This window comes from Anser brachyrhynchus (assembly GCF_964034855.1).
Source record: "Anser brachyrhynchus genome assembly, chromosome: W".
Taxonomy (NCBI): Eukaryota; Metazoa; Chordata; class Aves; order Anseriformes; family Anatidae; genus Anser; species Anser brachyrhynchus.
Window position 1 is genome coordinate 14,657,974 of NC_137704.1, and position 10,814 is coordinate 14,668,787.

The 10,814-nt window shown below is 55.2% G+C and overlaps 1 protein-coding gene across 1 annotated transcript; it reads left to right on the forward strand.

Moving 5' to 3' along the window:
• The first annotated feature begins 3,101 nt into the window (after positions 1–3,101).
• Positions 3,102–6,238, forward strand: LOC308184951 (adenosine 5'-monophosphoramidase HINT1-like). Its single transcript, XM_080572499.1, has 4 exons — positions 3,102–3,277; positions 4,707–4,812; positions 5,516–5,723; positions 5,942–6,238. The coding sequence occupies exons 1-4, from the start codon at positions 3,135–3,137 to the stop codon at positions 5,986–5,988; spliced, it is 504 nt and encodes a 167-aa protein (XP_080428625.1). The 5' UTR covers positions 3,102–3,134; the 3' UTR covers positions 5,989–6,238.
• The last annotated feature ends 4,576 nt before the right edge of the window (positions 6,239–10,814 follow it).

The following is a 10,814-nucleotide window of genomic DNA, read 5'->3' on the forward strand; positions in this document are numbered from 1 at the left end:
TAAACTTCATTTGGCTTCTTCCTGCCCAGCTCTCCAGCCCGCCCAGGTCTCGCTGAATGGCAGCACAGCCTTCTGGCGTGTCGGCCACTCCTCCCAGCTTTGTATCATCGGCGTACTTGCTGAGGCTGGACACTATTCCCTCGTCAAGGTCGGCGATGAAGATGTTGAACAAGACCGGACCCAGCACCGACCCCTGGGGAACACCGCTAGTCACAGGGCTGCAGCCGGACTCTGCGCCGCCGATCACCACCCTCTGAGCTCGGCCGGTCAGCCAGGTCTCAACCCACCTTACCGTCCACTCGTCTATCCCACGCTTTCTCAGCTTTGCTAGCAGGACGTCGTGGGAGACAGTATCAGAAGCCTTGCTAAAGTCAAGGTAGATGACATCCACTGCTCTCCCTCCATCAACGCAGCTGGTGATGCCATCATAGAAGGCAACGAGGTCGGTCGAGCACGATTTCCCCTTGGTGAATCCATGCTGACTACTCCTCATAACCTCCTTCTCTTCCAATGGCTTGGAGATGGCATCCAGAACAAGCTGTTCCAACACCTTTCCAGGGACGGAGGTGAGACTGACCTTTCCAAGAGCTCCACATCCTTCTTGTGCTGGGGGCCCCAGGCCTGCACGCAGTATTCCAGGTGGGGTCTCCCAAGAGCAGGGTAGAGGGGGATAATCACCTCCCTCTCCCTGTTGGCCACCCCTTTGTTAATGCAGCCCAGGACACAGTTGGCCTTCCGGGCTGCAAGCGCGTGCTGCTGGCTCGTGTCCAGCTTCTCGTCCATCAGGACCCCCAAGTCCTTCTCCGCAGGGCTGCTCTCAAGTTCTTCTTCTCCCAGTCTATAGAAATACCTGGGATTGCCCCAGCCCAAGGTCAACGCCTTGCACTTGGCCTTGTTGAACCTCATTAGGTTCTCATGGGCCCACTTCTCCGGCCTGTCCAGGTCCCTCCGGACGGCATCCCTTCCCTCTGTTGTATCGACTGCACCGCTCAGCTTGGTGTCATCTGCAAACTTGCTCGATTCCGTCGTCTGTGTCATTGCTAAAGATGTTGAAGAGCACCGGTCCCGAGGCCGACCCCTGAGGGACACCGCTTGTGACCGGCCTCCACCCAGACATAGAGCCGTTGACCACAACCCTTTGGCTGCGACCAGCCAACCAATTCTTTATCCGCCCAGCAGTCCATCCTTCAAATCCATACCTCTCCAATTTAGAGAGAAGAATGTGGTGAGGGACCGTATCAAAGGCTTTGCTCAGTCCAGGTGGCATATCCTATCCCAGGACTGGTTTCAGCCGTAAACAACAGACAGTTACGAGGAGAGGTGTAGCTCTGTAAATATTTTTGTTGCCTTGGGTGAATTGGTGTCTGGTCGCACTGAGTGGCCCGCGTGGTAGCTGGGAGATGGCCGACGGGGAGGACTGAGATGTTAAAGCTGCCTGTGGTTGCCTGCCCCCAGCCCCAGCCCCAGCCCCGTCCCCGTGTGCCATCCCGATGGCAGTAGCGGCTGGAACCTCAAACTAAAGCGAGCGTATTCTGATGTCGTTACCCTCCAAGCCTGTCAGAGAGGCAGAAGCGCTGTGGCCTACTCAGGCAGGAACCGCGCGTGTGGGGACGGCCACGTCCCTGCCGCCGTGTCGGGCCAGTTTGAGCTCCGCTCTCCCTGGGGCTGCTGCAGGGCACCGCGGACCACGCTTGGGCAGCCTTGGGGGGCACTGCCTATTTTTCCAGAAGCCTCCTCCCCAGCTGAGCACAAACCCAGTTGTGATGTGCCAGGGCTGAGCACAGGCTTTGTATTCCTCCCCGCCACCCCGTGCGCGGGAGGTGCAGCTTTCCCCCTTAGAAACACCAGCAGTTGAAGTGGGGCTCTCAGGGAAGGTTGTGGAGCAACTTCTGAAAAGGTAAGGCCTGCCCTGGCAAAAGCGGGGATCTGCCTGCGGGGAGCAGCGCCCAAAAGCCACCAGCGTGTTTGGGGTGGAGCTGATAGGGTCATAAATAATAGTTGGGGCTACGAGCGCGAGGTCCCGCATTTGGTCCGGGGCAATCCTAAGCACGAATCCAGGCTGGGCGGAGAATGGATGGAGAGCAGCTCTGAGGAGAAGGGCCTGGGGGCGTTGGTTGATGAGAAGCTCGTCAACCGGAGCCGGCAATGCAATGGACGCTTGCAGCCCGGAAAGCCACCCGTATCCTGGGCCGCATCAAAAGGAGGGCGGCCGGCAAGTCGAGGGAGGTGATTCTCCCTCTCTGCTGCTGTGCTCTTGTGAGGCCCCACCTAGAGTAAGTACTGTGTTCAGCTCTGGGGCCCCCAGCACAAGAAGGACGGGGACGTACTAGAACGCGTCCAGAGGAGGGCCACGAAGATGACCAGGGGGCTGGGGCACCTCTCCCAGGAAGGCAGGCTGAGGGAGTTGGGGTGGTTCAGCCTGGAGAGAGAAGAGAAGGCTCCGGGGAGACCTTGGAGGGGCCTTCCAGTACCCAAAGGGGGGGCCCTACAGGAAAGCTGGGGAGGGACTCTTTGTCAGGGAGAGGAGCGATAGGGCAAGGAGTAATGGTTTTAAACTCAAAGAGGGTAGACTTAGACTGGATAGTTGGAAGAGATTCTTTCCTGAGAGGGGGGTGAGGCACTGGAACGGGTTGCCAGGAGAAGTGGCGGATGCCCCGTCCCTGGAAGTGTTTAAGGCCAGGTTGGATGGGGCTTTGAGCAACGTGGTCTAGTGGAAGGTGTCCCTGCCCAGGGCGGGGGGGTTGGAATTAGGTGATCTTTAAGTAAGGTCCCTGCCAAGCCAAGCCATGCTATGATTCTATGATCGGAGCAACCGTTCTGTGGAGCTCGTTTCCCAGCCGTGCAGGGCCCGGCTTCCCTCCGCGGAGCCGCCCAGCCCGTTTTCGGGCGCCCACTTCCTCCCTCCCGGTCGGATCCCTCCGCGCCCCGAGGGCACGCGACCTCCCTGAGCGCCGATAAGCACCGGGTCGACGGGAGCGGAGCCGCCGAGAGGGCGGGGACAAGGGAAGAGGGCAGGCGAGGCAGCCAATCGAGGCGCGGGAGCGGTCGGCGGCGATCTGTCGGCCCAATGAGCGCCGCGGAGGGCCGGGCCGAGTGCGGGAAGGGAGGGGGCGTTGTACCGAGCGGGCGCCGTCATGGCCGACGGGATCGTTAGGGCGCAGGCCGCCTGGCCCGGCGGCGGCGCTGCCGCTGCAGCCGCTTTCGGAGAGGTCGCCTGCAAGGGCAAGGAGGTCCCCGCCAACGTTCTCCGTGAGGATGAGCGGTCGTGGGCGAGGAGGTAGCCGCGGCGTCGTCGTGCGAGTCTTCTCTTTCCTTCCTTCCCTCGGCCGCTCGCAGGCCCTCTGAAACGAGGGCCCGTCGCGGGTCCCGGGAGTGCGGCAGGGCGGGTGGTGGCCTTGCTGCGGGAGGGAGGGAGGCAGGGAGGGAGGGACGGTCGGTCGGTCGGTCGGTCGGTCGGGGTCTCTCCGGCTCGTGGCGCTCTCTACTGCAGCGCCTCTAAAACCCCGCGCTTCTTCGGTGCGCGTCCCGCCTGCCCCCGGGGTGCCACGGCGCGTACTGGGTCGCCGGCGCAGTCGGTCTCCTTGGGGGTTCGGACTGCCTGCGTATAGGCAGCGAGCATCGCAGTAGTGACCGTAATCAGTCATTTCTGCGTAGCAGAAACGCAGGTCTTGATGCGCCTCGTGACAGCGTTCTAGAGACGCCCCGGCTCGGCCGTGCTAGGCTTTGGTTATGGCACCACCCCCACCGCGCACGCGAGCGCACGCTCTCTCCAAAGTGGCTTGTGAAAGGGAAGAATTGCAGCTTTTCCTAGCTTTCTTAAACATCTAGAAGCCAGTCAATCCCGCAGGCTGCTGGTCCTCACTTGAGGCGGGGGGGGAACTTAGAACTGCTTTTGGAGTGTAGTTGGCTATAGCGAATGGTCTTGAATTTGCTTAGCTCGCTGTACCGAAGGCCTGTTTCACAGTTGAGCGATGTTATAGGGGGGAGAAGTGTGAGGAAGGCTCGTAATTCTCGATTGTCGCGCAGTGAAAGGCGATGGTGAGTAAGAAGTGCAAAGCATCTGTGGAATCGAGTCTTATCGGCGCTGTTTCAGTCGCATCTAAAATAAATAAAACTGCCGGAAGTCGCTAATCTGAAGTACTCGGCTGTCTCGTTGCCCCCGTCACCTTGCGTGCTGGATCCTGCTTCTGGTGCCGTATGCAGTTTCGGTCTGCTGGTGATTTGGGGAGTTCCCTCGCAATTAGTTGCGAGTCGATGGTTTCCTACAGATCGGTGGTATTCGTGTTTCGCAGGTGATACCTTGGCCTCGGTCTGGAGGTGTCTGACGTAGAGCCGGCCGTAACGGGCTAACTTGGAATGTTCTTTCCCCTGAGTACGTGGCGTTATCGAGGACGGAGAGTTTATACAGCCTCAGCCGGATTACTCCGGGTTCTTTGAAGATGCCTTCCTACCTCTGGCCGAGGCAATATTTGGACATAACTGAAGGACAGTTAGCAATTGTTTGCCGCTTGTGTGTTTTGCGTGTAGAAGGTAGAGAACTTTGCCTATTCAAAGATCGCTTAAGAAGAATCGCTGTTTTGTCGTGCGCGTTTGGGGTACCTGATAATCTGCTTCGGTAGGACGAGTTCGGTGGGGCATAGTGATTTGCTTAAGCTGTTGCCTTTCTCTGAAGCTGACTGCGTTGTAACTGTTTACTCTTCCTCCAGCGCCTTGCGTTCCGTGATAGTTCGCCTCAGGCTCCAGTGTTTTTTCCTAGTCCTTCCTGAGAAGGCAGTTGTCCGGTTATGTGAAGCAGAAGATTCTGGCGGACCCGTGAGTACTGTGGGAGCTTTCTTTTCGCTAGGCTGGCTGTACCTGTAACTAGTTTGTAACTTCCTAGACTCTTTCCCGTCCCCTCTTTTCCTCTGGATGTTGCGGAGGGGCGCACAGTAGGCTATTTTGGGTTTTCCGATGCTGTAGTCTTTTGCCTCTAGCTTGTAATGGAGTTGAGCTTTTTGACTAAGAGCGGCGATATAAAGCGATGCTGGTCTCCGGCTACGCGCTTGTAGTGCAAAAAGCAGTGTTGTTCCGAAGTACGGTCTGATGCCCGTTTTCACGGTTTCCAGACAGCGGCGGTGGTACTTTGACTATGCAGAAGAGGGCTTGGGGTTTGGGCAGGTCAGAGGCGAGGAAAGGGAAAGCTGGTTGAGCGGCGCTGGGTGTTTGTTTCGCTGTTAGCTATGCAAGTCAAGTTCCAAGGCTTTGTGAGGCCACGCAAAAGAAAAGGCACCGTGAAGCTTTTATTTTCCGCCAGAGCGGCTTACGTTGCCCGAAGCTATGACGGGGGCTTTAACCCCCGAGACAAATTTAGCTTCTGTGACTGTTTTGTAGTCTGTTCCTGTCTAGAGGGTAATTCAAAGAGCAGCGGTTGAATCGTGAAGGATTAGCTAACCGTGTTCTGTGGATGGTTCTCCGCTCGCGTTCGTTCTGTGCGTCGTGGCACGTTATGTTAGGTAACGTTATTTCCTTTTTCCAGCTTCTTGGGCGTGTAATGGTTGTTGGCAAGAAGTGTGCTGCTAACCTGGACCTGACCAATGGATTCCGGATGGCTGTGAATGCCCACCCTCGGGCCCTTCGGGCTGTCGTGTACATCTACGTATTCTGGGTGGCGGTCAGTTGGGCCGGCCTCCTGGCTAAGGTTTTTGCACCGCAGGCGTCACTGCACGCGTACGGGTCGCCGCCGAGTAGGTTTCATATGTTGCCCGTCAATCTAGCCCCTGTTGACGTATGATTTTTTTTTTTTTTTTTTTTTTCCTGGACGGCTGTCTATGGTGGGTAATAAAGAGCTTTGAGCAGCACTTGCACAATAAAGATGGAGCATGGGGATATGACCTCTGTCTTGTGTGTCTTGCCGATGGAAATAGTTCTGCAAGTTTAAAAGAATGTTTCGGTCTGTTGACAGTGTCGTGTAGATGGTGGTTTGCCCAGTCATTTGAAACGCGAAGATAGAAGCGCTCGGCGGTCCTGTGGGTCTCCATCTCCCTAAGACGATCTAGGATGTGCTGTGTGTTTGAGGCCTTGCTATCTTCCCCCTGCTCCCAAATAAAAGGGCGTGCTTTTATTGCGAAACAGCCGCATCGAGGACTGGCAGATGTAGAACCAGAGAAGAATAAGGTTGGAAGAAAGCTTCCAGGCATCGTCTGTTGTCTGCCCCTGTCCCGAGGAGGCAGAATAAACTCTACCCGGTGTGATTTCTGACAGGTGCTTGTCAGCCTGTTCTTGACTACCGTAGGAGTTTTGCTACCGCTTTCTTTTCAGTCGTGGGTTTCGCAACTTCGAGAAGTAATTTCTCCCACAGACGCTTTTCAAAGCGTAGAAGGCTCTGGGATGCTTGAGTCGGCTTCTGAACGTTCAAGACTCGGCTGCCGTTCCCTTTATTTTTTTGTATGTATTTTTAGAGTCTTCTTTTTTTCTAAACGAAGTCCGTTGTTCAGGAACTAGAAGAAGGATTAGCTAAAGGCACCATAAGGCGTTTAAATGCGATCACCTCTCGTGCTTTGTTCACAGATTCACAGATTCACAGATTTCTCTAGGTTGGAAGAGACCTCAAGATCATCGAGTCCAACCTCCGACCTAACACTAAGTACTCCACTAAACCATATCCCTAAGCTCTACATCTAAACGTCTTTTAAAGACCTCCAGGGATGGTGACTCCACCACCTCCCTGGGCAGCCCGTTCCAATGCTTAATAACCCTTTCGGTAAAGAAGTACTTCCTAACATCCAACCTAAAACTCCCCTGTCGCAACTTTAGCCCATTCCCCCTCGTCCTGTCACTAGGCACGTGGGAGAATAGACCAACCCCCACCTCTCTACAGCCTCCTTTCAGGTAACTGTAGAGAGCGATGAGGTCGCCCCTGAGCCTCCTCTTCTCCAGGCTGAACAAGCCCAGCTCCCTCAGCCGCTCCTCGTAAGACTTGTTCTCCAGACCCCTCACCAGCTTGGTCGCCCTTCTCTGGACTCGCTCGAGCACGTCCATGTCCTTCCTGTAGCGAGGGGCCCAAAACTGAACACAGTACTCGAGGTGCGGCCTCACCAGAGCCGAGTGCAGGGGGACAATCACTTCCCTCGACCTGCTGGCCACACTGCTTCTTATACAGGCCAGGATGCCGTTGGCCTTCTTGGCCACCTGAGCACACTGCTGGCTCATATTCAGCCGACTATCCACCAATACTCCCAGGTCCTTCTCGGCCAGGCAGCTTTCCAGCCACTCATCTCCCAGCCTGTAGCTCTGCTTGGGGTTGTTGCAGCCCAGGTGCAGGACCCGGCACTTGGCCTTGTTGAACTTCATGCAGTTGACCTCAGCCCATCGCTCCAGCCTATCCAGATCCTCCTGCAGAGCCTTCCTGCCCTCGAGCAGATCGACACACGCACTTAGCTTGGTGTCATCTGCAAACTTACTGAGGGTGCACTGGACGCCCTCATCCAGATCATCAATAAAGATATTAAAGAGGACCGGCCCCAGTACCGAGCCCTGGGGGACTCCACTAGTGACCGGCCTCCAACCAGATTTGACTCCATTCACCACAACTCTCTGGGCCCGGCCATCCAGCCAGTTTCTAACCCAGCGAAGCGTACGCCAGTCCAAGCCCCGAGCAGCCAGTTTCTTGAGGAGAATGTTGTGGGGAACGGTGTCAAAAGCCTTACTGAGGTCAAGGTAGACCACGTCCACAGCCTTTCCCTCATCCACCAAGCGCGTCACTTGGTCATAGAAGGAGATCAGGTTCGTCAAGCAGGACCTGCCTTTCACAAACCCATGCTGACTGGGCCTGATCGCCTGCTTGCCCTGCAAGTGCCGCGTGATGACCCTCAAGATAATCTGCTCCATGAGCTTCCCTGGCACTGAGGTCAAACTGACAGGCCTATAGTTCCCCGGGTCTGCCCTCCGGCCCTTCTTATAGATGGGCGTCACATTGGCTAGCCGCCAGTCAACCGGGACCTCCCCCGATAGCCAGGACTGCCGATAAATGATGGAAAGCGGCTCGGCCAGCTCCTCCGCCAGTTCTCTCAGTACCCTTGGGTGGATCCCATCCGGCCCCATCGACTTGCGCACATCCAAGCTCCGTAGTAGGTCGCCAACCATTTCCTCATGGATAGCGAAGGCCACATCCTGCTCCCCATCCCCTTCCACCAGCTCAGGGCACTGGGTGTCCGGAGAACAATCGGTATTGCCGCTAAAGACTGAGGCAAAGGCGGCATTAAGCACCTCAGCCTTTTCCTCATCCTTAGTAACTAGGTTTCCCCTCGCATCCAGTAAAGGATGGAGATTCTCCCTAGTCCTCCGTTTCGCGTTGATGTATTTGTAAAAGGATTTTTTGTTGTTAGACCTCTGGCTTTGCTGTGCTCCTTGTTTAATTGCGGTTACGTTCAAGGCTTACTGGAGCGTGGGAGCGTTAAAATGCTATTAAATATTTTTAGTGTTTGAAACTTGCTAATGAAATGATTTTTGTGACTCCGTTCCTCACAAAGAAACTCGATTCCTTAGCAGGAGGAATGATCTTTGTTACTGGATCTGTTTGCGGGGTTAACGATTGCAGCTGTGAATGACTAAAGTCTTTTGAAGAAGCTGAATGATAAAAACCAAACCGAAACAAGAAACAGCCCTTGTTCTACTCGAAGTAATATAGAATTTGCCGTTTGCGGGGTCAGATGAAAATAGTTGTGGAAGTCAACTACTTGGGGGGGGGGAGGGGAGGGGAAGGGAAGGGAGGGGAGGGGAGGGGTGGGTGGAGGTGGAGATGCTGTTGCCCTTTCAGGGAAAGCTTCTTAAATTGGCACTTGATCAACTGTTCTGTTTCTGTATTTGTCCTTGGTCTCTTTCATTGGTCTGTTTTGTTGACGTAGAAGAGCCGATGGAACTGCTCAAAGAAACCTGTGCAAATGGACCTTGAGTAAGTATTTACGTGTTCAACTGTTCCCCAGTCGGTCTAGCTAATGCTATCAGCGCTTGTAGTCTTTCACAAAAGGTGTTTAATTCCTGAGAAAGTAGAGGAGGAAGATGATTGGTAATCTCTTTGCTTAATAGGCACTGTTAGACAACCGTAGAAGGCGAAGAAATTTGCCCCCGAGGCACCAATTTGACCCTTCCTTTAGCCTGTACGCTTTCAAAGAGCATATCATAGAACCATAGAATGGCCTGGGTTGAAAAGCACCTTAAAGATCATCTAGTTTCAACCCCCCTGCTCTGGGCAGCGTTGCCAACCACTAGAGCAGGCTGCCCAGAGCCGCGTCCAGCCTGGCCTTGAATGCCTCCAGGGATGGGGCATCCAGAACCTCTCTGGGCAACCCGTTCCAGTGCCTCACCGCCCTCTGAGTGAAAAGCTTTCTCCTAATATCTAAGCTAAATCTCCCCTGTCTTAGTTTAAAACCATTCCCCCTTGTCCTATCGCTATCAACACGTGTATTTTTACTCCTGTATATACAGATTCGTAGGGGTTGGAAGGGACCTCAAGAGATCATCGGGTCCAACCCCCCTGCCAGAGCAGGTTCCCTAGAGCAGGCTGCCCAGGTAGGCATCCAGATGGGCCTTGAATATCTCCAGAGAAGGAGACTCCACAACCTCCCCGGGCAGCCTGTTCCAGCGCTCCGTCACCCTCACCGTGAAGAAGTTCTTTCGCATGTTGGTGCGGAACTTCCTGTGATTCATTTTATGGCCATTGCCCCTTGTCCTATCCCCACAAACCACTGAAAAGAGGTTGGCCAAATCCCACTGTCTCCCACACTTAAGATATTTGTAATCATTGATAAGATCCCCTCTCAGTCTTCTCTTCTCAAGGCTGAACAGGCCCAGGTCTCTCAGTCTTTGCTCACAGGGGAGATGCTCCAGGCCCCGTATCATCTTTGTTGCCCTCCGCTGGACTCTTTCCAGGAGATCCCTGTCTCTCTTTTTGTACTGGGGAGCCCAGAACCGGACACGGTACTCCAGGCGAGGCCTGCCCAGGGCAGAGTAGAGGGGGAGGATCACCTCCCTTGACCTGCTGGCCACGCTCCTTTTAACGCACGCCAGGATCCCATTGGCCTTCTTGGCCACCAGGGCACGCCGCTGGCTCATGGTCAACCTGTCGTCCACCAGGACCCCCGGGTCCTTCTCCGCAGCGCTCCTCTCCAGCAGGTCATCCCCCAGCCTGTACTGATACATGCGGTTGTTCCTTCCCAGGTGCAGGACTCTACGCTTGCTCTTGTTAAACTTCATTTGGCTTCTTCCTGCCCAGCTCTCCAGCCCGCCCAGGTCTCGCTGAATGGCAGCACAGCCTTCTGGCGTGTCGGCCACTCCTCCCAGCTTTGTATCATCGGCGTACTTGCTGAGGCTGGACACTATTCCCTCGTCAAGGTCGGCGATGAAGATGTTGAACAAGACCGGACCCAGCACCGACCCCTGGGGAACACCGCTAGTCACAGGGCTGCAGCCGGACTCTGCGCCGCCGATCACCACCCTCTGAGCTCGGCCGGTCAGCCAGGTCTCAACCCACCTTACCGTCCACTCGTCTATCCCACGCTTTCTCAGCTTTGCTAGCAGGACGTCGTGGGAGACAGTATCAGAAGCCTTGCTAAAGTCAAGGTAGATGACATCCACTGCTCTCCCTCCATCAACGCAGCTGGTGATGCCATCATAGAAGGCAACGAGGTCGGTCGAGCACAATTTCCCCTTGGTGAATCCATGCTGACTACTCCTCATAACCTCCTTCTCTTCCAATGGCTTGGAGATGGCATCCAGAACAAGCTGTTCCAACACCTTTCCAGCTGTTCCAACACCTTTCCAGGGACGGAGGTGAGACT